Raw genomic sequence first — 27,575 nt, forward strand, 5'->3', positions numbered from 1 at the left:
TTAGAAATCATTGAGGTCAGAACTTTTAAACTAGGATCTGCCCTGAAATCTGCCTCTAGGACACTAAAGAGAGAGGCCCAACAGACGTCCTTCCTCAGAAGACGCGCCCTTCGTTCCATGTGATGGGCAGTGCTCTCCCGTGAATGATGGGGACAGTTGGAGGAGGTTATCTCTGGGCTCCTCAACTGTTGCTGAATTTTTCTTATGACAATTTTCAATGGCCATTGCTTCTCTTACAGCTTGTAAGAGTGAATCGCTTTCCTCTTCACATTTAAATTGTGAGGTAAGGGATTATCAGGTTATAATTTTTTAGGATGGCTTGCCTACAATTCCTGATCCCCAGTCCCTGACTTCTTGGCAGCACATCTCAGTGCTCTCGGGAGGAGAGGCCCTCACAGGATTGAGACCGCAGTGGTCTTGGGACCCAGTCCGCGTCCGCCGCTCAGTGTGCACCCTCCCATGTCTCTGACTCTCTCTTCTCTCCCCAGGTAGAAACCCCTTCTGAACCAACCCCGAGAAGACACTGATAGAGCAGGCTCAGATTGGATAACTGATTTCTGATTCTTCCATGCTCTCCTCATCCCCGTCTTCCTTTTATCCAGAGTTAAATGCTTATTAATATGAAAACCACACAAAGAAATAAAGTATTATATATTTAAAACTACATGAAAATCTACGACTGCTGGGTCTCCCCGCCCCCTTTTCTCTGTCCTCAGCCTCGTGGGGCATCCTTTAGGATTTGTAAAAAAGGATGGGGTTACTGTTTCACATTTAGTTTTGATCAGTTCCTGCACTTCTGTTTTTCTGATATGTTTCTCGCTTTCAATGTCTCCTGACACTCAGATCCCAGGGGCATTTTTGAGTCATATTTTCTGTGTTGGATCGTCTGAGAGGTGTATGTTGTCCTGGGATAGGGAAGCAAGGCTTTTTGCCACATGGTCTCTGGCCCTGCTGCTGGTGGCCTTTCTGCTTGTTGGAATAGTGTGATCCAGGACTAGATTTGGGACTTTGGGTTGGCAGTGGAGCAGAACGTGCCTTAGTTCTAGGCTACTTTAAGGTCTAAAATCTTAGGCCTTCATAACTCAGGAAAAGGAAGTCTTGTCCGCGGCCCAGTTTAGCTACCTTGAGTCTTAGTTCGGGAGCTGAGCCTCTAAGCTACCTACTCGTGAACGTTAGCCTTGCACTTTCTCACTTTCTGCTGTTTGGTGCGGTCTTGCTGAGGGATCACACAGGGCTTTTAGGTCTGGAGAGTAGTCTTCCAAAAATTTATTTTTCCTTGACACATACAGCTTAAACAAATTTTTGAAAAACTATTTATTCCCTAGGATGTTTTCAGGTGACATATAATATTTTTCATCATCATCTACATAGTTACAAGTGATAACATTGTAGGTGTAGGATGAACATTGTCATTTAAATAAAAATGGGAGCCTCACTCTTTTTAATGTTTCTAATGGAATCTAATTATTATCTTCATTGGATAGTAATTTCTATTAGGAAAAAACATGTTCTTTCTTCTCTGAATTTTCTTCTGCCTCCCCACTTGCTTTCCCTTCATTGCCTGCACAGTTTAAACCAAAACAAATAGGTGAATGGGTTAGTTTGGTTCCTCTGAAAAGCAGATGTCAAGACAAGAGTAGGGAATCAAGGGCTTATTGGGGAAAATGCGTGTGAGGGGTAAAGGGGAGATAGCCAGAGGAGACAAGGAGAACCATCAGACTGTGATGCAGGGCTCCTGTGAAGGAGGAGAGGAGGATGCTCAGAATACAGTGTGGTTAAGAAAGTGTCAGCCTGGCTGAAAGGGAGTGCTTGAATTAAAGTCACCCCTCAGAGCAGTCCCCGTCTCCCAGAATGGGTCAGAGAGGGAAGGATTCCTGGCTAGCTTGGGCGTGATCTCCTCTTCCTTTCCTAGGGCAGGAGCTCAATCAGGTCCTTCCAGTGGGCATCCCAGGAAAGGGAGCCCTGACAAATAGGGACCAAGTCCTCTGTGAGAGCTTCACCTGACAGTACGTCCGGACCACCCGACATTGTCCTTGGACCAACCAGCTCTGTCTGCCGCATTCGCCCTCTCTGTTCCGCTTTGTCTCCCTCCCTTTCTCTCCATCTCCTTTGTTCTCTCTTTCTTCATCTCCTTCCCTCTCTGTATCTATCTGGTCTCTTTTCATTTCTGGCACATTTTAATTTTTATTACTGTATTTTATACATTATAAAATATTACTGTATTTTATTACAGTATTCTGCTATCTCTCTCTCTTTCTCTGTCTGTGTGTCCTTCTGTCTCTGACTCTCATTTTTGTCATAATGGTTTCATGTGTTTGTTTTTATTTTCTCCTCTCTCTGTTTCTGTCATTCTTTGTCTCTGTGTGTCTTTGTCTTTCCTTGGGCCAGAAACACAAGAATGTAAACCCTACATACACATTCCCTCAGGAGCCAGTGACTTCTCATTGCCTACTTATCAGGCGTCCTTAGCACTCTCCCCCGCCCGTCTCTGGATCATGAATGCTCTCCCACAGCCCTCCTTTTGGTTTCTGGGGACTCCTTTCACTTCCTGGGAAGATAGTCTAGAGCCTTTGTCAATTCCACCTACCTCCTTGTCCGTCTCATCTATAACCCCCTGTTGCTGCCAGATCTGTCAGCTGTTGCCGTGCCAGAATGACCAGCAGAGCTCAGAGCAGAGGCAGTGCTGTCCCAGTGCTTGTTGCAGGAAGTCCAGGAATCCTGCAAACGTTCTAAATGTGGGTAAGAGGGTCCTGTCTGCCAGGAAGGGGCAAAGACTGAAACTGAGGACAGGAAGTATCGGGGTGCTGGTGGGGGCTCCCTCTGAATCTGGTTAGGGACAAGGCCCAGCTAGGTCCCTGCTACTGCCAACTTTGTGAATCTTATTGGTCACTTGATCAGTTTGAGGAACCAACAGTCAGCCTGACTGTAGGTCAGCCACCAGTCAGGCCACCAGGGGGCCCACTGGGTTAAAGGAATCCGGTCTTCCTTCATGAGATCCTCAGGCCTCAGTTTGAGGACCAGGGGCAGGGGAGAGGGGTTGGCGTCTATGGAGAGGGTAAGGCTGGGCTGTGGTCCTGGACAGCAGGAGGGTCTCAAGCTCTGGACCTGCTCTCTCCGGTTCAGGTGAAGTCTGGGAAGTGTTCAGTGAAGAAAGGCACTTGTAAGATGCCCAACCCTTCAAACTATTGCAAAAATGATGCTCATGCCAAATGGATAAAGAAGATGTGGTACAAATATACAATGGAATACTATTCAGCTGCAAAAAAGAACAAAATCATCCCATTTGCAATAACATGGATGGACCTTGAGGGAATTATGTTAAGTGAAATAAGCCAGCGAGAGAAAGATAATCTGTGTATGACTCCACTCATATGAGGAATTTAAAATTATGGACTAAGAACAGTTTAGTGGATACCAGGGGAAAGGTGGGGTGGGGGGTGGGCACAAAGGGTGAAGTGGTGCACCTACAACATGACTGACAAACATTAATGTACAACTGAAATTTCACAAGTTTGTAACCTATCAATAACTCAATAAAAAAAAAGTACCACCAAAACAAACAAACAAGCAAACAAACAAACAAAAAACAACAAAAAAAATGATGCTCACGCTGACATAGCCTGAAGTGCTACCAGGGCGGGAGTAGGAAGTGGTACATTGTCCCTGAGAAAGGTGAGAAGAAGGGCTACATTCAGATCTATGACCCGCCTGCCATCACCCTCCCCCAGTGTGGCCTAAACCCGCTGGAGCTCTGCCCTCATTGGCAGGGGGCTGCCTCACCTGTGTCCCCCGCAGAACCTCTGCCTTCAACACCATCTCTCGCAGTCCTCCAGGCATAGAACCTCAGAGGATTGCCTGTGGCGGTGCCTCTATACCTGACATCTCACCTCGCCTCCCTGGGAGGGCGATGGCCTGGAGAAGCTTGGAGAAGCAGCCCTGACACAGACCTCGTGAGACCAAGGTGTGAATGTCAGCTTTGCCTCTGAGTTGCTTACTGCCTCCTGCAGGTGACAGTACCTATCTGAGACTCAGTGACACTTAGTTTCTTCATTATTAAAATGGTCATAATCATATCCATCAAGGCAGCAGTGGTACAGGGAATTTGTGCTATGAGGCACTTGTACATTGAGGGCGTGTTGCTATGGTTATGCCCCAGCTCGAATGGGTTCTAGTTTGATGCTGAGGTTCAAAGCCAATAGGACCACCAGAATCTAAAGAACTTGAAAGGATCTTGGACTAGTCCCATGTCCAGATTTTACAGATGGGAAACCTAAGGCACTGAGGCAGTAAAAAGCTAGGATTTGAACTCAGCATCCTGACCTTGTAGGCGGTGCTCATTTAACTGTATCACCGCCATTCTCCCTCTCTGCCTGTCCTCAGGAAACGCTGGGAACCAGTGGCCAAGGATGCCTTTGGACCTGGAGGTACCCTGGCTAGTTCTAATACTATAGCTCTGACCTGCCTTTCTCTCTGCAGACTGATCCGTGGTGTATGTGGTCTCTGAATTCTCTTTCCCCCTAAGCCTGAAAACTTTGAAAGCTCTCTGATGAAGATGTGGTTTTATCACCAATACCTCCTTTGGGTTCGGAGTTGGGCTTGATTCATCTGTGTATCCCTAGTATCCAGGATAGGGCTTGCACATAATAGATGCTTCAGGAAATGCCTATGGATTAGAAAATGAGCAAATGAACGTGCTGCTTCTTCATACCCAGCTTCATTGGTCTGGTGGTTGGGTAGAGGGAGTGAGTGACAGGACATCTGCATGTGTGGCCTCCCTGAAAAAGCATGTGGAGGGTAAATGATAAGCAGCAGAGGACTTAGGAATACATTTAACCAAGGGGGTGAAAGATCTGTACACTGAAAACTACAAGACACTGAGGAAGGAGATTGATAAAGACAGAAATAAATGGAAAGATATCTCGTGTTCATGGATTGAAAGAGTTAACATTGTTAAAATGTCCATACCACCTAAGGCCGTCTATAGCTTCAATGCAATCTCTATCAAAATTTCAACGGCACGTTTCACAGAAATAGAAAAAGCGATTCTAAGATTCATATAAAACCACAAAAGACCCCAAATAGTCAAAGCAATCTTGAGAAAAAACAAAGCTAGAGGTATCACCCTTCCTGACTTCAAACTATCTACAGGACTATAGTAATAAAAACAGTATGTTACTGGCATGAAAGTGGACACGTGGACCAATGGAGCAACAGCCTGGAAATGGACCCTTGCATTGTATGATCAGCTAATGTTTGATAGGGGAGCTGAGAATACTCAGTGGGGAGAGGATAATCTTTCCAATAAATCGTGCTGGGAAAACTGGATATCCACGTGCAAAAGAATGAAGTTGGACCCCGTCTATATCACTCACAAAAATTAGCTTGAAATAGAGCCAGCCCCGATGGGCTAGTGGCTAAAGTTTGGTGTGCTCTGTTTCAGCAATCTGGGCATGGTTGCCCAGGTACAGAACTACACCACTTGTCTGCCAGTAGCCATGCTGTGGCAGCAGCTCACACAGAAGAATGAGAAGGACTTACAACTTGGATATACAACCATGCACTGGGGCTTTGGGGAGGAGAAGACTAAGAGAAGAAGATTGGCAACAGATGTTAGCTCAGAGTGAATATTTCCCAGCAAAAAAAAAAAAAGTTTCAAATAAATTAAGGACTTAAATGTAAGACTTGAAACCATAAAACTACTAGAAGAAAACGTAGGGAAAAATCTCTTTGACCTTGGTCTTGGCAATGACTTTTTTGGATACAACACCACAAGCAACAAAAGCAAAAATCAACAAGTGACACTACCTCAAACTAAAAAGCCCTTGCATGGCAAAATAACAATCAACAAAATGAAAAGGCAAACTGTGGGTTGGGAGAAAATATTTGCAAAAGATATATCCAATAAGGGGGTTAATATCCAAAATATATAAAGAATTCATATAACTCAATAGCAAAAAAATTCAAATAGTCCAATGAACAAATGGACAGAGAACTTGAATAGACATTTCCCCAAAGAAGACATACAAATGGCTAACAAGTACATGAAAAAGTGCTCAGCATCACTAATCATCAGAGAAATGCAAATCAAAACCCAAATGAGATATCCTCTCATACCTGTTAGAATGGCCGTCATCAAAAAGACAAGAGGTAACAAATGCTGGCAAGATGTGGGGAAAAGGGAGCCCTTGTGCGCTGTTGGTGGGAACATGAACTGGTACAGCCACTATGGAAAACAGTATGGAGGTTCTTCAAAAAATTAAAAATAGATCTACCATATGATCCAGCAATCTCAGTTCTGGGTATACATCCAGTGGAGATGAAATCACTGTCTCAAAGGCCATCGGCGCTCCATGTTCATTCCAGCAACATTCACAACACCCAAGACACAGAAACAACCTAAGTGTCCACTGACAGATGGATAGATGAAGAAAATGTGGTACATATTACAATGGAATATTATTCAACTCTAAAAAAGAAGGAAAGCCAGCCCTTTGTGACAACATGGATGGACCTTGTGGGCATTATGCTACGTGAAATAAGTCAGACCAAGAAAAATACAGTATGATCTTACTTATACATGGAATCTAAAATCACCAAACTGATAGGAACAGAGATTAGAACGGTGGTTGCCAGGGGCTGAGGAGTGGGGGCAATGGGAGATGATCAAAGAGTACAAAGTTTCAGTCATAAAATGAGGAAGTTCTGGGGATCTGCTGCACAGCACGGTGACTGTAGTTGACAACACTGGATGGTATCCTTGAAAGGTGCTCCGAGAGCAGAGCTGTAATGTTCTCACCATAACAGCAACAACAAAATGGTAATTGTGTAAGGTCAAGGATGTGCTAACTAACCTTATTGTGGGAAGAGTTTTAGAATACATACCTGTATCAAGTCATCACACCGTACACCTTAAACTTAAAGAATGTTACACATCAATTATATCTCAATAAACTTGGGGGGGGAATGTCAAAATTACATAAAAAGATACAGTCAGAAATCTTTTCTCATCCCGATGCTCTTCACTCCACTTCCACTCAACCCTTACAAGCAATAATTTTATTCATTTCTGGTTTATCCTTCTTATATTTTCATTTGAGATATATATGTATTTGCGTTTGTTTCTTATGTGAAGGATAGCTGAACAGAATACAATCGCACATTAAAAAAATAATGCATCATGACCAAATGAGGTTTTTTTTCAGGAATACCAAATGGTTAAATATTAGGAAATCTTTAATATAATTTATTATATAAACATATACATTGTTTTCACGTAACAGTATAACTGACGATTACTCCATCTCAGCTCATAGATACCTTCCCTGTTCTATTTTTTAAAAATAGTGTCGTAATATTCTATTGTGTGGATATATCATAGTTTATTCATCTCATTTCCTCATCCTGCATAGATAAACAATCTTTTGCTGTTACAATGACATCACAAATTACGTTAGCATGATTGTTGACCTATCGCTTCAGGGTGGATTCCTAGAAGTGAGATTGCTGAAAGGGTAAGTGTATATGTGGTTTTGTTGAACACTGCTAAATGCTTGTTCCCAGCGCCTCCACTATCCTGGATTCCTACCAGCTATGTCTGAGAAAGACTGTTTCTTCATAGCTTTGATGGAGTTTCCTGTCAAGCTTTCAGATTTTTGCCAGCTTAGGTGGTAGGAAATGGTATCACAGTATAATTTCAATGTGTAGTTTTTTTACATGAGAAGTTGATATTTATTTTTTCCTTTATTTCAAGGGCCATTTAAATTGATTTCCTGTCAATTTTCTGTTCTTATGTTTTACCCACATTCCTCTTGGGGTTTAGATATTTTTCTTCTTCTTCTTCTTCTTTTTTTTTTTTGCTGGGGAAGATTCACCCAGAGTTGCTAACATCTGTTGCCAATCCTCCTCTTTTTTGCTTGAGGAAGATTGTCACTGAGCTAACATCTGTGCCAATCTTCCTCTATTTTGTATGTATGACACTGCCACAGCATGGCTGACAAGTGGTGTATGTCCACGTCTGGTATTGAACCTGTGAACCTAGGCCGCTGAAACAAAATGCACCAAACTTTTAACCACCCGGCCACGGGGCCAGCCTCCTGTTCTTGATTTTAAAAGGCTCTTTATATATCAGAGAGATTAGCTTCTTTTTCTATGATGTTAGCTGAGAATATTTTCCCCCGTTTTTCAATTTTGACTTTAAAAAGCTTCTTTTTTTTTTTTTGCCATGCATTAAAAATTATTATGGATTTCCTAATATCATATATTACAAAGTATGTATTTCCCCAGTGACTTGAAATGCCACATTTATCATACATTATTTTTCCATTAGTAGTTGAGTCTATTTTTGAACTTTCCATTTTGTTGCTTTAATTTGTCTGTCTATCATATATACTGTCTATTATCATGTCTATTGTCTGTCTATTCACACACTGCTTTAACTATATGCCCACTAGAGTATATTTTAACATATGGTAAGGCTAGTCCTTTTTGATGTTTTTCTTTTTTTAGGGGTTTCCCAGCTATTCTTCTTGTTTACTTTTCATATGAAGTTTAAAAGCAATTCTCTAAGCCCTGGGAAAAAAAATTATTGGTACTTTTATTGAGATCATGTTAAATTAATTTGAAGAAATTTGACATTTTTATTATGCTATAATCATTCCATCCAAAGACAAGGGATGTCTTCTCACTTAAGTATTGAGTCTCAAAAGTTAACTTTTGAGTCTTTCAGAAATGTTTTAAAATTTTGATAATTTTGTGTAATGTTTATTTCTAGTGTTTAAAGATTTTGTTGCATTGTAAACGGGATGTTCTTGTGCAGTAAATCTTCTAACTTCTTGTCTATACGTAAGAACATCAATGATTTTTGAAAGCTAATGTAGAATTCTCAGTTATTTATTGATTTCATTGTTTATATTAGATTTTGCATGGAATCTTTTGGCTTTCGTTGATACACTATCATGTTATCTGCAATGATAACTTTATTTCTTTATTTCTAATTTTTATGTGCCTAATTGTTAAAATCCTGTTCAAGACATTGGCCAATTCTTCCAATACAATATGAATAGTAGTGAAGTTAGTGGACATCCCCACATTCTTCTTAACCTTAATGGAAAGCCTTTGTGTTTCTCCAGTAAGATGGTATTGGTCAACTTTTTAGTTTACCTAAAAACCAATAAGTGAGTGTTTACTTTTTCGAAGGTTTTTTTTTTTAGCATCTATGAGAATGAATCCTATCTTTTTTTCTCTTAGATATATTTATATAATAAATTATATTAAGGATGTCCTAATATTTAACCATCTTATATTCCTGGAAAAAAACCTCATTTGCTCATGATGCAATTATTTTTTAATGTGCTATTGCATTCTGTCTACTAATGTCTATTTTGGATTTTTGAACTAATATTCATTAGTGAAATTGATTTGTACTTTTCTCTTTTTACGTAATTTTTACCAATTTTGGGTGTCAGTGTTATACTTACTTCATAAAAAGAACTGGGAAAGTTATTTTTTCTATACTTAGGAGTCATTTAAGTAGCGTTGGAATTAAGTGTCTTTGAAGGCTTGTAGAACCATATGGAATAGTTTTCAACGATCTCTATTTCTTCTATAAAAATTGGTCTGTTTTCACTTTCTATGTCTATTGGGGTAAAATTGGGTAAATGACATTTTTATAGGATATTTATTTCATCTAAAATTTTATATCTATCTGCATAATTCTGTGCAAATAAATTTCTCATGATTTTAGACATTTTTCCTGTTTGATCATTATTGTCCCTTATTATTTCTTATTTTGTGTGTTTCTGTTTTCTTACATTTTTATTGATCACATTAGCTAGCCATTTATTTATTTTTATGGGTTTTTTTCTGAAGACAGCATTTTATTTATTACTTCTACTATATTTTTGGAGTTTTAAACATATTATTTTCTGCTTTTATCTGTATTAATGCTTTTTGTTTGTTTCACTTTGGTTTTCTTTTGTGTTTCTTTTAAGCTTTTGAGCTGGATGTTTAATTCATTTATTTGCACTTTCAATTTTTTTGCTACTCATATTTAAAACTATGAATTTCCTTCTGATTACTGCTTAACTCATATCACTTAGATTCTAATATGTAGCATTTTCATTATCAATAGTTTTTAGAAATTCTGCAATGTTAATTTGTTTTTCCTCTTTGATCCAACAGTTGTTTTACCAAGAGTTTCTAAATTTCTAGGAGGAAATTTTTAAAAATTATTTATCCTTACATTGCGTTGCTACTAGAGAATACTGTCTGTATTGTTTCTACCTCATGAAACTTATTGAGAATTTCTTCGTGACCTAGTATACGGTAATTATTTATTTACATTCCCTGTGTACTTGAGAAGCAGATATACTTTCTGTTATCGGTGTTCAAAATTCAATGCACATCTATAAAATTACCTTAGGAATCGTCTTCTTTGATCTTCTACATCTTTACTGTCTTCGTGTGAGTGTGTTTTTGAGTTTCTATTTTCAGAGTGTTTCTACTTACATTTTTGATAGTTTCTGTTTTGTTAAGGTGATTGTGCTATTTCTTGCATGGATATTAGTAACTGATATATCTTCTTTGTTAATTGTTAACTGTGAGCATCATAAATTATCCTTCTTTATGTCAACTAATTTTTTATTCCTAAATTCTACCCTGACGTTTAGGTCACAGTGTCTGCTTTTTTATTGTTTGCATCCATTTGTTCTGTCTTTATCTGTCCCTTTATTTGTAGGCTTTCTAAATAACTTTTTAAAAGATAATGTCTCTTTTATACACTATGGAGTTAGGTTTTGTTTTGTGAGCCAGTCTAAAAATGTGTTTCTAATAGATGAGCTTGATCCATTTACATTTATTGTTGTGACAAATATATTTGATCTTGGCTCTGTTATATTATTTATATTGCATTTGCTGTGTATATTATGTTGTATTGATCATGGCTTCACTCTGTGGGATATTTTTGTGTTTGAGCATACATGGAACCTGTGATGAGAGTGAGTCACAAACTAGGGATTATGATGAATTCAATTCTTGGCACCTGAAGTTTAAAAAATTGAATGTGGATAGAAGAATAGGAATCCACTTCACCAATAGGAGGATCAAACCTCACTATCTATAGAGGGAGACACCAAGGGGAAGCAAGCTAATTCTTCCTACAGAATCTGAAAAGACCCAGGAATTAAGGGAATTTAGAACTGAGTCAGGTTAGTTTCAGGTGCGGAGTCAAATTGGATTCGTTTGATTGTCTGCATAAGGGGCAGTTGATGCTCTAGGCTGTCACCTTCCCTGACCCTTGCTATCATTGCCATGCCTCTAACAACCCTGCAGGAGACAAGAGGAGATCCTAAATTTTAAAAACTGACTTATAATCCAGTTTTCCTATAGTGAAGCTTACCATTTGATGAGCCCTGCCAAGCACACAAAGCTTCCCTTTAAATTCTGGTGCATGCTTCCAAATCATATATCTGACAACGGGTTAATTTCCAAAATATGTAAAGAACTCATACAACTCAACAACAAGAAAATGAACAACCTGATCAAAAAATGGGCAGAGGATATGAACAGACATTTTTCCAAAGAAGATATGCAGAAGGCCGACAGGCACATGAAAAGATGTTCAGCATTACTAATTACTAGGGAAATGTAAATCAAAACTACAATGAGATATCACCTCACACCAATCAGAATGGCTGTAATTAACAAGACAAGAAATAACAAGTGTTGGAGAGGATGTGGAGAAAAGGGAACTCTCATATACTGCTGGTGGGAATGCAAACTGGTGCAGCCACTATGGAAAACAGCATGGAGATTTCTCAAAAAATTAAAAATAGAAACACCATATGACCCAGCTATCCCACTACTGGGTTTTTATCCAAAGAACATGAAATCAACGATTCAAAGAGATTTATGCATCCGTATGTACATCACAGGATTATTCACAAGGGCCAAGATGTGGAAGCAACCCAAGTGTCCATCAACAGATGCCTGGGTAAAGAAGATGTGGTATATGTACATATATATGTATATATATACACACACACACACAATGGAATACTACTCAGCCCTAAAAGAAGACAGAATCGTGCCATTTGCAACAAGATGGATGGACCTTGAGGGTAACATGCTAAGCAAAGTAAGTCAGACAGAGAAAGACAAATACCATATGATTTCGCTCATATGTGGAAGATAAACACATAGATAAGGAGAACAGATTAGTGGTTATCAGAGGAGAAGGGGGTGGAGGGAGGGCAAAAGGGATAAAGGGGCACATATGCATGATGACAGATAAAAACTAGACTATTGGTGGTGAACACGATGCAGTCTATACAGAAACTGAAATATAATAACGTACACCTGAAATTTACACAATGTTATAAGCCAATATCACCTCAATAAAATAAAATAAAATAAAATAAAATAAAATAAAATAAAAAATTTGGGGTGCATGCTGTTAAGTAGGGCAGATGCTGAAGTTCACCATACAATCGACAAAACTTCTAACACAAAAGAGATGAAAACATTTTGGGAAAAAAAGGACTCAGAAGAAACAGAGATCATGCAGGGAACCGAGGAGACAAGATGCTGCTGCAACATGAAATAAGACAAGATGACAGTTTTTTTAAAAGGATAGTCAATGAACAAGAAAAATAGATGAAATTAAAAATTCTTAAAAAGAATGGGAAAATAAATATGAGGAGATCATTTCATGACTAGAATCACCAGTTAACGAGGTAGAAATAAGATAGAAAAAATAAGAAACTTAGAGAATCAATCAATAAAAGCAACACCTGGCTAATAAAAGTTTTGGAAAGGGAACCAACAAAATGGTGGAGGTGGAATTATTCAAGAAATAATGCAGTAAAATATCCCAGAATTGAAATGCCTAGTGAGTACTCAGCTCGCGAATGTAAAAAAGACATCAAAGCTAATCATTGTGAAATGTCAGAACATCAGGGATAAAGAGAAGATTCCGTAAGCTATGAGATACATAGATAGATGAGGGAGAGGGAATCACTCACATCCGAAGAATCAGGAATCAGAATGGCATTTGATTTCTCAGTACAAACATTGGAAATTAAAATAAAAGCAATACTATCAAAATTTTAAGTAAAATTATTTATAACTTATATTTGTATTCTAAGCCAAAATATCAAGCAAGTGTGAAGGTAAAATATAAATGCTTTTGGAAAGACCAAGTCTCAAAATAGTTATTTCCAATGCACCATTCCTCAGAAATCTACTGGAAAATATATGCCATTAAAATGGAGGATGTAACAAAGAAAAAGGGAAACTTGAAATCCAGGAATGATACAAGAAAGGAGCCAAGATAATAATTGCCAGAAGCATGGCCAAAAAAATCCCCTAATGCTGGTTGTGTAGCAGGTCTCGAGAAGGACCAGTCTGGACGGGAGCCCTCCAGGAGGGCTGTCTCACAGAACACAAAATGGACGTGATTGATGGGCTGAATAATGGTGCCTACAGGTGTTCACATCCTAATCCCCTGACCCTATGAATGTTCCCTTATGTGGCAAAAGGAACTTTGAACATGTGATCAAAGGAACGATATCCATAGGGGGAGATTATCCTGTATTATCTGGATGGACCCTAAATGTAGTCAATTGTATCCTTATAAGAGTGAGGCAGAGGGAGATTTGACAAAAGAAGAGGAAGTAAGAGATGTGGCAACTGAAGTTGGGGAGAAAAATCAATGTGACGTGCGGCCATGAGCCAAGGAATGACAATAGCCTGTAGAGGGTGGAAAAGCTGAGGAAATGGGTTCTCCCCTAGAACGCCCAGAAAGAGCACGGACCTGCCGACGTGTTGATTCCAGCCCAGTGAAACTCATTTTGGACTTCAGGACTGCAGAACTGTGAGAGAATAAATTTGTGCCATTTTAAGCCAATAAATTTGTGCCAATTTGTTACTGCAGTGATAGGAAACAAATACAGTAGACTAACAGTGTGGGCCACATAAAAATGTGGTACAGAGGAATTCACAGAGCTGTTGGAGAGTTATGGAGGCCTTAGCTAGAGTGTTTTTTCTTTAAAGGGGAAGAAAAATGAAATAATGAGGCAATTCAACAAAAATTGGAGGAAAAAATAAAAATCATATGAAGAATGAAATGCAGTCATGGTATATAGCTTGATTCCGCAGTGACAATTTTACTGAGTTGTAATGATGTTTTCCTTGAAAATGAATTTTACCAAAATTGTGATATATTTATATTGGGAGGGTATAGAAGTCTATAAAAAAGTCAAAATCCTTACCAGTAACAGGAAATGGGCAGATGATGTCTAAATTTGAAGAAGTAAAAGTTGGCAGTATATACATATGATGATAAAACGTGAAAGTAAATGCCAGAAAAAAATAGCAAAAAGAGTTGAAAGCTGTTACTTGTGGGGAGCCAGAAAGGCAGAGGGGTGGGGTTGGTGGGTTGGCACACTCAGGAGGTAGGCCTAAATGTACTGCTGGTTTTTTTGGTTTTTTGGTGAGGAAGATTGGCCCTGAGCTAACATCTATTGCCAATCCTCTTCTTTTTGCTTGAGGATGGTTGTCGCTAAGCTAACATCTGTGCCCATCTTCCTCCACTTTGTATGTGGGATGCTGCCACCACATGGCTTAAAAAGTGGTGTGTAGGTCCACTCCCAGAATCTGAACCCATGAACCCCAGGCCACCCAAATGGAGTGTGTGAACTTAACCACTACGCCACAGGGCTGGCCCCCTACTGTTTTTTTTTTCTTTTTTAATAAAAATACTGTTTTAATCTTAAAGCCGGTACCTGCATTGCTACATTAAGGAAAATAGAAAGTAATTGAAGCTACTTTAGACAGTATAGTTCCAATTTTGTAAATAACACGCAGAACAAGAACTGTGGGTAAATACGTCAGAATATTAATATCGAGTATCTGTTTGTAGGGAAACAGCTGGCAACTTTTGAGACCGAGTTAGCATTAGAGACTTTATGTCTAAACCACCCCCCACCCTCTGCTTATTCTCGCCGTGCGCTTTGGAGAAACGCTTAGACCTGCACGTAGGCAAGCTAATGAGTAACCAGTCAGCAACCAGTAGAGAGAATGACTTGTTAGCAGAAGATTTCAGTCCTCTGCCCAAACTCTTCCTTCTCTCCCTCAGAAGAAAACAACTATGTTTTCTTAGATTCCTCAGGAATGTCACATTCAGCAGATCCAAAACTTTTGTCTACAGAGAGGCGCCCGGCGGTCTGCGGTCATCCAATACCTGGCACTCCTGAGTCCCCTCCCCGACCCCGTTGGCCTTATATAACTCATTTCCAAATCAGTTCCCCTCGCAGATGGTTTTTTAGCATAGTCCACCATCTTTCAGTTAGCTAGCTCATTGCTTAAGTGAAATTTTCTCTGTCCACCGCCTTGCCTCTTGACAGATTGGCTTTTGTCTTGCGGAGAGCAGGTCAAGCCCTTGCTTGGTATCACTTTTATTTTCTCATTTAGATTTTTCCGCAGGTTATAATCCTGCAACGTTATTGCTGGCACCTTCACAAATCGCTGTGATGGAGGGTTATGGTTGGGGAGCAGGCCGAGCCCTCCCATTGTCCATCTGCTCCCCTAACCTCTACCCCAGATGTTCATATTTTCTGCTCCCATCCCCACACGCCACATTCCCACCTTCTGGGTCTACTCCCCAGGGAGCTGGTTTCAGCAGAAAAAAGAGCAAATTTCAGCAGCCCCTTCCAAATTGTGGGAGTGCCTGGGAGGGAATTAAGCCTTGTCAAAACTTCCAAAATTCAAACCAGGAAGAACCTGGCTGAGGAAACCTGGGTGGATGGGAATTCAGTTGTGCAGTTTCTCCTGGATAGGAGGAGGTCTTGGAGTGGCATCTGTCGGCCTTGATGATGGGTAAGAATTTTATTTATGACCTCTGTTGTCCGAACTCTCTCCAAATCTCTCTCCATCACTGTTCTCAGGTTTCTTCCCTGGAGCCTCCATGTCGACCAGGATCTTGACCTGAAGAAAGAGGATTCTGTACCTCTCCTATCTCTGAACAGACATAATTGCCTTTTTTAAAAAATGGCGTTTTTAAATAGCATGAAAAAAATGGCAATACCTCGACAAGGTCAAGTGACCCTAGGGACAGCCACAAGTTGGTGACACAAGAGTGTTGGTGGGCCTGGCGTAAGGAAGGGACTTTCAGCCAAAGCAAGGAGGGCGTGTGCTGCATCAGAGCAGAGAGAAGCAGAACCATGATGGGGCAGGAGGGGAATGGCACGGAACAGTATCAGTGCAGAAGCAGTGGCCTGAGGCTCTGAAGACAGCCCAGCAGCACTCAATGGGGCACCGTGCGCAGAGCCCCTGCTGTAATAAAAATAATGGCTACTGTTTACTGACGCCTTCCTAGTGCCCATCCTTGTGTTTTTTCCTGTCTGAATTCCTCACCACCCTCTTTGAGTGAAGAAGTTAAATCCTCTTTGCAGACAGGAGGAGACTATACCTCAGAAAGGCTAAGTGATTTTTCCAGCGTCACAGAGATGGTTAGTTGCAGCACTGGGATTTTCAAGAAGGTGCGCCAGCTTCGTGGGCCCAGGATCCTGTGCAGTCACCAGGTCTAACACTCTGCAGTCACCATCTTGAAATCTTTAATGATTTTTGAACAAGGTTGCCTTGCACTGGGTCCCACAAATGATGCTGCTGGTCCTGTCTGGCTGGCAGGTAGGCCTTCAATAATACCTGCATCCATTAGCCACAATGCATGAAGACGGACAGGAATGGTAAATAACTCACCAAGGGGAGAAAATCAAACCTAATGAATGAGATACACTGATGAAAAACAAACCAATATGCCCCATAGAATCACAGGAATGCTCAGAATTGGGGGAATCAGGAACTTAAAAAGAATGGTTTTGGGGCTTTGCCATATTTAGCGAATAAAAATAGAGGATGACCAGTGAAATTTGAATTTCAGTTAATCAGAGAAACTGTGTTTAGATAAAAAATGAATAATTTTTTTTTTAGTATTTGGGACATACTTATACTATAAAGTTATTTGGTGATTTATCTGAAATTCAGATCTAACTGAGTGTCCTGTGTTTTATCTGGCAAAGGTATTTAGAACAGTATTTGAATGTCTATAAGGAGTAAGCAGACCTATAGGTTCTGCTCTGATAGGCCTCAGGCTGTTGACTGGGGCAGAAGATAATTTCGGGCCTATGGGTGCCTACCTTAGTCTCCCACGTATGCCAGGGCAGTTAGGAGGAGCCGAGACATTTTCAGTGGGGCCACACCCTCCAGTGAAAGTCTAAGTGCCAAGGCCTGGCAATGGCCCTCAGAGTCACATAGACTCCAGAGACCATGAAGTCCTGTGACTTCCTCTTCATTATGGTCCTTCTCATCCTTGGAACTTTGATGTCCTGGTTCTGGGCTGTGGAAGGTGGTGGTATTCTCCCTGGTGACTTTTAGTCACTGGATTCAAGCTCCACCCACAGTCAGGGATGTAGGGGGTTCCTTCCCAGCACAGGGGTATCCCAGTCCTCTGTCCCAGAGCCCCAGCTCAGAGCTTCCCTTCCAGTGGGCAACCCAGGCTTTGGGAGTAGGGGAGGCTGGGTGTTTGGCCAACAGGATCTGAGTTCTTTGTGAGGGCTTCGTCTGGAATCTGTCTGGCCCCCAGAACTTCTCCTCTGCCTAAATGGCTCTGTATCCTTCCATCTCTCTCTTATTCTCCCTCTCCCTTCCTCTTATTCTTTATACTTCCTTCACTGTCTTACTCTTCACCTCTTTCTTTATTTCTGTCTATGTGTTGGATTCCTTTTAATCGGATTCATATTCTTTGTCTCTTTCTCTCTGTGTGTCCCTTACTCTCTCTTCTCTGTCTGCCTGTCTCTCAGTCTTCATAGCGATGGTTCCATCTGTTTGTCTTTAATTGCTCTCCCTCATTTCTGTCACTCTTTGTTTCTGGGTGTCTTTGTCTTTCCCTGAGACAGAAGTATCTGTTCATGAGCCCTACACGTGCCCTCCTGAGCCAGTGGCTTTTTCCTGATGGGATGATGAGGCACCCTGACGACTCTCCCCTTGAGGCCCCTGGGCATGGCTGCTCCCCTACAGCCTCTCTACCTTTCACCTCCTGAGAACGTGGCTCTTTACTGAGTTGGGGAATGTGGCCCCATCTCACAGCAGATGAGAAGGATGAGAAAGCTGGATTCTTTCCCCTCAAACCCACTCTCTCGTGCTAGCTGATTCAGCCCCACGATGCCGTATGACAGGCAGTGCCCAGGGAGAAGAGACACCACCCTGGCCTCCATTGCATCACATGCAGGGACTCTGTTGACATCTCAGACTCCAGAGAGAACGCCCTGCCCAGAAAGAGTGGTTCCTGCTGGATCAGGGGCTAGGTGTCCATTTCAGTTGGTAGGTTGGTCAGTTGGTGACCCAGTCAGTCCGTCCCTCAGTGCCACATGCCACCAGCTACAAGCACTGCTTAAGGGGACACTGGTGAGAAGGAATCAGATGCCCCTTCAGGAGGTGCATTGACAGCTGAGATGTGGGAGGGGTTGGTTTCTGTGGCAAAGCACGGAGCCAGGGCTGGAGTCTCACAGCATGAGGGTGACATCCAGAGCTTCCTACAACCTGCTCATCTACTTTGTCCAGTTGAGGTGAAGCCTGGAAGTGTCCAGGCAAGTCTGGCAAGGGCAGGAGACTCTCCCCCTGCACTAACATGAGAAGAACTGCTAGTGCAAAGATGACCTCGAGGGCTGCGAGGGCAGGTGTGGGAACATGTGTGTTCCCCCATGAAACCTAAAGAGGAGGTCCAGGCTCAGATCAACGTCCCCCGTCCATCTTCCACTCGATCCAGACCCATGTGAAGGGGTTCTCTGCCCTGCCACCTCTGCCTGGCTTCCCTGTCCGTCAGTCTCATCCCCACTTCCAGTCCTGCAGCAAGGAGCCTCAAAGAGTTACTAGCTTAGTGGAGGTTCTGCTAGAAACAGACTTGAGCCAAGGCCTCGAATGCTCCCAGGAGAGACAAAGGGATGAGCAAAAGAAGCCAAGCCATTTGGGAGGAAGTCCCCACCTCAGCCTGGTCCCACAAGGATCTTTGGAGCACAAAACAGGGATTTTGTACTCCCACACTGGTCAGCCATTGTCCAAGAGCTGAAGGGAGGGGGCATAAACTCCCAGACACTTCTGGTTCTCCATCTGGGCAAGGAGACGCCTCTGAAGGAAGTCTCAGGGTGAACCCATAGCAGCAAAACAATAATCCGGGTCATGGTCATACAGAGACAATGAAAGGTGTGGAAGGAACCTGAGCATGGCATCCACCATGTTCAATGCAGTCAGTCACCTGGGGCAAGGCTTCCGTCTCAGACATCTTTGGTGTGGGCCCTGGAAGAGAGAGCAGCTTTGAATGGTTCAGGAAGTAGCTTCCGGACTATAACCTGCAGCCCTGCTCTGTCTAGGAGAAGGCTGGAAGATGTCCGGTGGCACCAGCAGCTGCAGAAGCTCCTCCTACAGAGATGAACGTGTCAACGACAACCAGTGCAGGGGCTTTTTCAAGTGTTGCGAGGTCCTGTGTAGGAGGAAATGTGTTTATCCCACAGCAGGTAAGGAGGAAGTCTGAGCTCGGATGGAAGTCCTTCGATCCAGTTGGTCTCAATACCCTGGTACCCCAGACCCATGGGGAGGGGGTGCCCACCTCCTTATCTCTGGCAGAGCCCTTGTGAGGCCTCTCTGCATTTAACACCACCCTTGTCCCAGGCAAGGACTCCCACAGGGTTCCCTGGGACAGTGCTTTCTCCCAGACCCCTCCAAGGCCCCCGGAAGGAAGGTCGCCATGGAGTGGAGGAGGAGCAGGCAGCTGTGGTCCCGGGTGCAGGAGACTCGAGTTGGAATAAAAACTGCTTGTAACTCACAGTGTGACTGTGAAGGACGACTGTATCTCTCTGAACCTCAGTTTTCCCATCTGTAAAATGGACACAATCACATCCATCAGGACCACATCCTACACAGGGCTTAGTCATCCATAAAGCACTGTGGGAGTTGAGGGCTCTTTACTGATTTCCCCTCTGGGTCCTGGGGGGCGTCCACAATAAAGCCTAGCAGGACCATCAGAGTTGGGGGCCTCTCGAGAATCATCCAGCCAGTGTCCTGATTTTACCGATCGCAACACTGAGTCAGTAAACAGCTGGGACTGACCCCAAGACCAGTGATTCTTCAATTTTGCCGCCTCGCGCTCCATCTTTCCTGCCCCAAACGGCCTTGGAACTTGTTGGCCAGGGTCCCCCTTGAGGTGGAGAACCTGGACATAAGGTGGCTGCCCCATAGGTAGACGTGCTGATCTAATGTTCTTTCTGCAGACAGATTGATGCCAGTGTGATGAAGCTGAGGATTCCTGGTGTCCAGGGAGTCCACTTCCCACACAAGCCTGAGGTATCCGCAGTCCCCGCTGAAGCCTTGGTGCTGCCACGGATGCTTCCTCTGTGCCCGGTCCTTTGTGTATTCCTGGCACCCAGAAAAGGGCTGGGCACGGAAAATGTGTTTTGACCAGAGAACAAATAAAAGCACACGCTTCTGTCGGCATACCTGGCGTCTGTGATTCACAGAGTCTCGCCTGGTGGCTGGGAGCGGGTGGGGAGCGTGGAGACTCTCCCACAGCATGAATCCTCACACTCATGGACATGGTTTTTGTCTAAGCTATAGATCTAGAATTCAAATTGCTTCTAGGTTTTTCCTTCAGGCAAGGCTAAGTTGTTCTTGTAGAAAAAACCGAGGAACTCTGCCAAATAGATGGACCAAGTTACCCTCTTACCTGCAGTGTATATGGGTCTCTGTTTCCCTGTAACTTAATCAATAATGTGTTTCTGACTTTAAAATCCTTCTCAAGCCGGTGTATGAAAATTGATGTCTTATTTCAGTTTGCATGCATGATTAGTTAGGGAGCCAAATACATATTTGAGCATGCAAATAATCATGATATGATTAATATTCATATTTAGTGCTGCATTAACAAACAATTACAAAGTCTCAGTGGCATAGCACTGTACCAGTTGATTTCCACAGACTCAACGGAATTGTGGGGCCGTATGAGAGGGCATTCAAACCTTACAAAACTTCAAAAGATCCGTGTAGAAAGAGCTGGGGAGGGGAAACCTCAGCAGGTAGGAAAAACAGACTCAAAAGGCTACGTACTATTTGATTCCATTTATGTGACACCCTCAAAAGGCAAAACTATAGGGACAGAAAACACATCAGTGGTTGCCAAGAGCACAATAGAGGAAGGGACTGACTCCAAAGGGTGCAGGAGAATTTTGAGGAGAGATGGAACTGTTCTCTATCTTGGTTGTGGTGGTGGTTACATGATCAAAACTCATAGAACTGCACCCTAAATTGGGTGAATTTTATAACAATAAACAAGATAGACACATCCCTCCCCCTTTAGGACCTTATGTTCTCATAAAGAAGCATCCCCATAACCCAGCTCTGAGGATCCTCAGTGATAATCATCAAGAAAGTGGCAAGTGCAGGGCAAGATGGGGAACCGAAGAGGCCCTCCAGCTCAGAGAGAGAGACAGTCTCATGCATAAAGGCACCCTATGGCAAGAAGAACAACACTTAGTGCTTTCCCTGGGTGATTGTACTTCTTCATGATGAGCTATGTGAGATAACAGGCTCTCTTTCTTACATATTTTTTATTTTTATCAAAGTTCTGCATGCAGATGGATTAAAGAGTCACATCGTTTTACAAAGGTTCTTGTGAAAAACAGCAGTTGCTTACTACCCTCCCCCAGAGAGTGGTATTGGCACCTATCTCCTCTCTCTGAGTCCTATTCGTGTAATGTCACATCTTGACTTTCCAGTTTTAGATATAATCTGTTGACTTCCCACGATTGAAAATGAGATTTCCTCTACCTCTTTTCTCCCTACCCCTCTAGAATACAGGCTCACCCTTCCACCACCAGTGCCCCCGCCCCCGACGTTAAACCTGTATGATAATTTTGATTAGATCAGCACCATTGTTTACATTATTATGACTATGTGAACACTGTCGCAGCTGAACTATGTGGTAAACTACACCACTGTTCCCTTCTGGCACAACTTTTTTATTTTCTTGAAATGAAAAATTGTCTCATCTTGCGTTTGCTGGGTTTTCTGCGTACATAGCGCCTATTCAACCACAAACTCTTCACCAGTTGCCAAAGTTTCCTCTCCATGTATTCATATGCACTACTAATTTCCCCTTCCAGAAGACGAATTCCCTGGAGCCCTCCGAGCCCCTCCAATCTGGGCTGATGGCCCTGTATTTCTGGTCCTCAGTTGTCACTCTGGGATCTCCCATCCCTGTCATCATGGAGACTCCCTTATTTTCTCTCCTACATTCTCTTTTCTGTATCCCATGCATTTGTTTTCTTAGTTTCATCTTAATAGGCTTTCTTTTGATGTTTAGAATTGTTCCATACAAACCTCTTGCCAGTCAGTGTTCAGTAAATGAGAACCTTCCTTATAATCACGAAAGAACAATGGGGGTAATTTGGGGTGTGGGAGAATTTTTTGAGCATGTTACGTGGCACACCTTCCCTAACTAGCTGTTAAACTGACGGCTGAGAAGAGCTCTAATGGTTTGTCTCAGGAAAGGTGGCTCAGCTGTGATTCACTTCACATCAACTTCACTTCCACTCGCAGTGCGAAGGGGTAGCACTGTGTTCACTGTCTTCCACGTCCTTCCACCCCCTTTGCCTCAAATCCTTCTCGGTGACCTAGCCAGTTATTACTATGCCCCCTTCACAGCTGGGGACGCCGAGGCCTGAAGAGGTTTGCATTGCTGTCCCCTCTTCAGCTGTCTTTCAACAAGGACACTTTGAGAAACCCGCATGCGACTAGCAGAGCGCCTGGAACTGCGGATGTTCCACGGAAACAACTCCGGAGGGAGCAAGCGAATGTGTCACCCGGAGTTTGGGGAAGGGTGTGACCCTGAGTAACTCAGCAGGGAGTGTGGCAATCCCCAAAAGTCCAGGAGTGTGGGAAAGTCAGGGCACGCTGGGAGCCACAGTTCTGAAATGGTTCCAGGTTTCTCAAAAGTTCCTTTGTCACATCCTTCTGGTCTGCCCTTTACTCTCCCCTCTTTGCCCCTCCCTTGACCCACCTCAAATGCAGGTGTTTCGGGGTCCCCTAAGATGTTCCAGACAAGCCTTATGAGTTGTGGCTTTGTCAAAACTTTGTAAATTGGGTGAATTTTACAATAATAATCAAGATAGGCACATCCCCATTAGGACGTTGTATCCTCACAGAGAAGCATCCCCATAAACTGGCTCTGACGATCATCAGTGATAATCATTAAAAAAGTGACAAGTGCAGGGCAAGATGGGGAACAGAGGAGGGGCTCCCAGCTCAGAGAGAGAGAGTCTCATGCACAAAGAAACCCTATGGCAAGAAGAATAATGCTTAGTGCTTTCCCTGGGTGATTGTACGTCTTCATGGTGAGCTATGTGAGAAAATAAGCTCACTGACCTGCCTAGTGACACCTCCCCCTCCAAGTTTTATTTCCCTTCCTAGGTCTCATGCTCTTGCTTGGGGCAGAAAAGAGCCATCATCACTCTGGCTGGCAGTGCCACTGTCCTCACCTGAATTTCCTGCTTATGAAACAGCAGCTGGGAGGACTCAGGGTACTTCTGATGGGACCACACCCACAGCGGAAGGTATAAGGGGTGAGGCCGGCACTGGCCGCCACAGCCCCACCAGCTCTCACAATGAAGCCCAGCCGCCTCATGACCTTCGTGGTTCTCCTTGCCCTGGGAATCCTGACATCCTGGGCTGTGGAAGGTGCTAGCAAAGGTGAGTCAGAGTCTTTCAGGCTGTAACCCGGTGCCAGGGTAAGTGATGGCTCAGCGTGAGGATGGCCTCTTCTTTGTAGCCTAGGGGCTGACCTTGAAGCCACCTTTCCAACTGTCTGTCCCGTGGCCCCTAATTTCAAGCATCTCTCTGAGGATTTCAACTAAGAGAGTTTCTGAGCATCCAGAAATCCACCTTTCACCAAATGGACATGTTTACACCAGCCTCTGTGTTTCTTCTTTTTCTTTCTCTACAGCTGCTTCTCTACTGTTTGGTATTTTGTTCTGTGACGTTATTTTGGTCTCTATCAGTTTAATTTTCCAATTTCTCTCTTTTTCTCTTACTGTCTTTTTTTTTTTTAACAGTTACTCCTTATTTCTCTATTTACTTATCAGTTGATCTGCTCCCTTTCTTTCAATCTCTGATGAGTTGTGTCTCCTGCTGTCACTGCCCCTCTCTGCTTCCCTCCAAGCCAGGGTGTGTCTCTCCCTTTCCCTGGGCCAAGAACACCTAACCAGGAGCTCTATCTAGCCGTGTACTGGAGCTGGCTTATATCGGCTCATGATGGCTGATTGTTAAATTTTCAAGAGCTTTGCAAGCTAGTTGATGTCACATTGGCAGCTTGGAATCAGCCATGGTGGGAGTATATACACCATGGAAACTGGCAAACACTACAAAGGCTCCCCCTCTTAAAACATTTACCCGAACACCACCATCTATATCTTCTTTCCTGTGCCATTGACTCCCTCTTGGTTGAGTGGTTGGCTAAGCTTGGCACTGCCCCACACCTGCCTTGAAACTGGAATCCTAACTGCTCCCTCCATTCCTTTGGGATCAGCCATCAGGATTAGATTTTCTCTTCTCTCCTGAGAAGCTGATTCCTTGTCTGGGGTTATGGTTGTGACTCAGAATCAGCTCCTTCTTCCTCCTTTGTTCTTACCCTGCAGAAAAAGCTAAGCATGGAGTCTGCCCCTTCGTTCCCCCTACGATATGCTTTGTATATGAACCCCCTGAATGCCAGAGTGACTGGCAGTGTCCAAAGAAGCAGAAATGCTGTCGTGCCCTTTGTGGCATCAAATGCGTGGAACCTGAAGATCCATCAAAGCCAGGTGAGGAAGTAGAGTCCTGGAAAAGGGGACCAGGGAGATCTGAACTTGGGGACATGCATCTCGGAGAAGTGGAGGGGGCTCTTCTGAACTGGGCTGGAGGGTGGGACAGAGCCACGTCACCTCCACTCCCAGCTCTGTATTCTCAGGTTGTCAGTCAGTCAGGTGGTCAGCCAGCCAGCCAGCCAGCCACTCAGTCAGTCAGTTAGCCACTTAGTCAGTCAGTTAAGGAGTCAGTCTGTCTGTCAGATGCTTACAACACTGGTTGGGGCCTGCTTGGTGGGAAGAAGTCTCCCTCAGGACATGCACCGGCCTGTTTGAATACTGAGGTGGGGGAGGAACTGACTTCCATGCACAGGGTAGAAATGGGGATGGGAGTTTGGGTGATGTCTGGGGGGGCCTCTGAGTTGTGGCCTTGTTCTCACCAGTTAAGGTAAACCCTGGGAAGTGTCCAGTGGTCACTGGCCGGTGTAAGACGCCCAACCCCACAGACTACTGCCTGAATGACGGCCATTGCTTGTTCGGTGACAAGTGCTGCAAGGGTGTGTGTGGGAAATCATGTGTCAAGCCAGTGAAAGGTAAGGAGAAGATCTCACTCAGATCCACATCCCTTCATATGCCAATACAGCCTCAACCTCCCGGTGCCTTTCCATGTGAGGGGGGGTGCTTGGCATCTCCCTGTGCCACCCGCCTCCCCCAAGAAGATCCTCTGCCTTCAACACTGTTCTCTAGACAAGAACCTCCAATTGTCTAGGCAAGAAGTCACCAGGGTCACTTAGGACTGGTAGTGCTGAGTCCTGGGAGAGAAAGATTTTTGGAATGAGCCAGGAGGAAGGAGCCATGATACAAGTGGCAAGAGTTCTATCTTTCATTATCATCTCTGCCTCTGACTGACTGTGCGACTGTGAGCAACTGCATCTTCCTTAGCTTCAGTTTCCCCATCTGTAAAATGGACACAACTATACCCACTGAGATACCAAACATCAAAATGATTTTTAAGACTTGAAGCGCTGGTGCACTGAGAGAGCGTTGCTGTGGTTATGGCCTCGATTGGCTGGGCTATCTGGAACCACAGGAAACCCCAGTAGGCTGCACAGACATAGAAGCTTTGCAGGCATCATCTGGCCCAAGGTCCTGATTTTACCTGAGAGAAGACGAAGACAGAGAGTCAGCGAAAAGCCTGGATTTGTTCTCGATTCTTAGATGAAAGACCAGCGTTGTTACAACTCTTCCAGCACCTCGCTCTCTCACCACTTATCCCGTGCGACTTAGGGCCTGGTGGCAGGAGGACCCTCTTGGTGGGAAGGATGTAAGGGTCACTTGGATTGTTCCTGTGCTGAGGCTCTGTTTTGTTTTCCTTCCACAGATTTACCCTTGCCAGCTCAAAAAGATTAGGACTTCCTGACCTGTGTGGTCTGGGGATTCCTTTTTCCCCCAAGCATAGAAAAAATGAGACGACCTTGGTGAAGATGTGGCTTCATGATCAATATCTTCTTGGGGGCTAAGTTTTGGCCTGTTTTATCTATGTATCCCCAGCATCCAAAATGGGCTTGGTGCACAACAGGAAATGTCTATTGATTCATGAATAAATAAATGTGCAAAGTTTTCTCTGCATTTCCATCTTCCTTGACTCATTCAGTCTGGTGTAGGATATGAGGGGTGAGGTGAAGAATGAAATGTCTGCATCTGTGAGGTTTGTCCTACAACCTATGAAGCAGAAAGAAGAAAGTGTCTCAGAACCAAACAGATATGAGTTTAAATCCTGAATATGTATATTATTGGCTCTGTAATTTTGGGCAAATGACTTTGTCCCACTGAGCCTCAGTTTCATCATCTGTAATATGGGAATAATAACAGCAAAGCCAATTCCATAAAGTTATGAGGATTGGGAGTGATAATATATGAAATGAATAGCCCAGCAGGTGCTCGGTAAATGCTAGATTTATCTCAGGGTAAAAAGCTTTCTTAAGCAAGGCACAAGGAGTTAAGAAAATGACTGATCAGTCTAACTACATCGACATCAAAAATGGCAACCACAAAAGAGTTGAAAGATAAACAATAGCTTTGAAGTAAGTATTTGAAATAATTATAACAGACAAAGAAATAGAAAGAAGAGATGTGACGAATTTCTAAACATCAGTAATAAAAACAACCAAGCTCTTAGAAAAATGGACTATGAATAGATGGGCTATCAAACAAAAGGTATTGTTATAACTGATGGCCAGCATAGACCTAGAAAGAGCATCAACCTCACTTGTTATCAGAAACAAGCCAGTTAAAACAACCAGAACACCGTTTTTCATCTATGAAAATGGCAAGAACTAAAAGTCTACAACATAAACTCTCAGAGACTCTAATGGTTTGCTGATGGAAGTGTAAATTGGCGCAGCCCCTTAGAAGGGTGAATTGGTTATATCTAATAAAACTGAACGTGCACATAAGTTCATCTAGCAATTTCCCTTCTAGATACATGGGCAAGACAAAACATTTGCCAATGGGAACCAGAATACATGTATTAGGATGCTTATTATAAGATTGTTCCAAAGACTCAGAAATTGAAACCAACCTAAGTGGCCCTCAATTGTGAAACAGTTATGCTATAGAGAAAATAAAATAAAGTTATATAGATTAACATGGAGACAATCATGAAACAGTTTTTTGAGAAAATCAGATTGCTTATAT

General features: G+C 43.0%; 1 protein-coding gene and 2 long non-coding RNA genes across 3 annotated transcripts; all 3 read left to right on the plus strand.

Annotated features, from left to right (window-relative positions):
* Positions 1 to 237: 237 nt before the first annotated feature.
* On the plus strand, positions 238 to 655 carry LOC124249218 (uncharacterized). Its single transcript, XR_006891298.1, has 2 exons — positions 238 to 283; positions 489 to 655. It is a non-coding gene; the product is annotated as an uncharacterized LOC124249218 (long non-coding RNA).
* Positions 656 to 15,353: 14,698 nt separating this feature from the next.
* On the plus strand, positions 15,354 to 20,516 carry LOC124248255 (uncharacterized). The gene is made up of 3 exons (XR_006890962.1): positions 15,354 to 15,873; positions 19,422 to 19,565; positions 20,319 to 20,516. It is a non-coding gene; the product is annotated as an uncharacterized LOC124248255 (long non-coding RNA).
* A 3,148-nt stretch (positions 20,517 to 23,664) lies between these two features.
* Positions 23,665 to 26,507, plus strand: LOC124248790 (antileukoproteinase-like). The gene is made up of 4 exons (XM_046679270.1): positions 23,665 to 23,790; positions 24,735 to 24,896; positions 25,322 to 25,471; positions 26,260 to 26,507. Exons 1-4 carry the CDS (start codon positions 23,706 to 23,708, stop codon positions 26,286 to 26,288), a joined length of 426 nt encoding a protein of 141 aa, XP_046535226.1. The 5' UTR covers positions 23,665 to 23,705; the 3' UTR covers positions 26,289 to 26,507.
* The last annotated feature ends 1,068 nt before the right edge of the window (positions 26,508 to 27,575 follow it).

This window comes from Equus quagga, chromosome 12 (assembly GCF_021613505.1).
Source record: "Equus quagga isolate Etosha38 chromosome 12, UCLA_HA_Equagga_1.0, whole genome shotgun sequence".
NCBI lineage: Eukaryota > Metazoa > Chordata > Mammalia > Perissodactyla > Equidae > Equus > Equus quagga.

Coding starts and splice junctions, on each gene's coding strand:
- LOC124248790 (XM_046679270.1), top strand. CDS start 23,706: ATGAAGCCCAGCCGCCTCATGACCTTCGTGGTTCTCCTTGCCCTGGGA. Junction 23,791..24,734: donor TGTGGAAGGTGCTAGCAAAG/GTGAGTCAGAGT, acceptor CTTACCCTGCAG/AAAAAGCTAAGCATGGAGTC. Junction 25,472..26,259: donor ATGTGTCAAGCCAGTGAAAG/GTAAGGAGAAGA, acceptor TTCCTTCCACAG/ATTTACCCTTGCCAGCTCAA.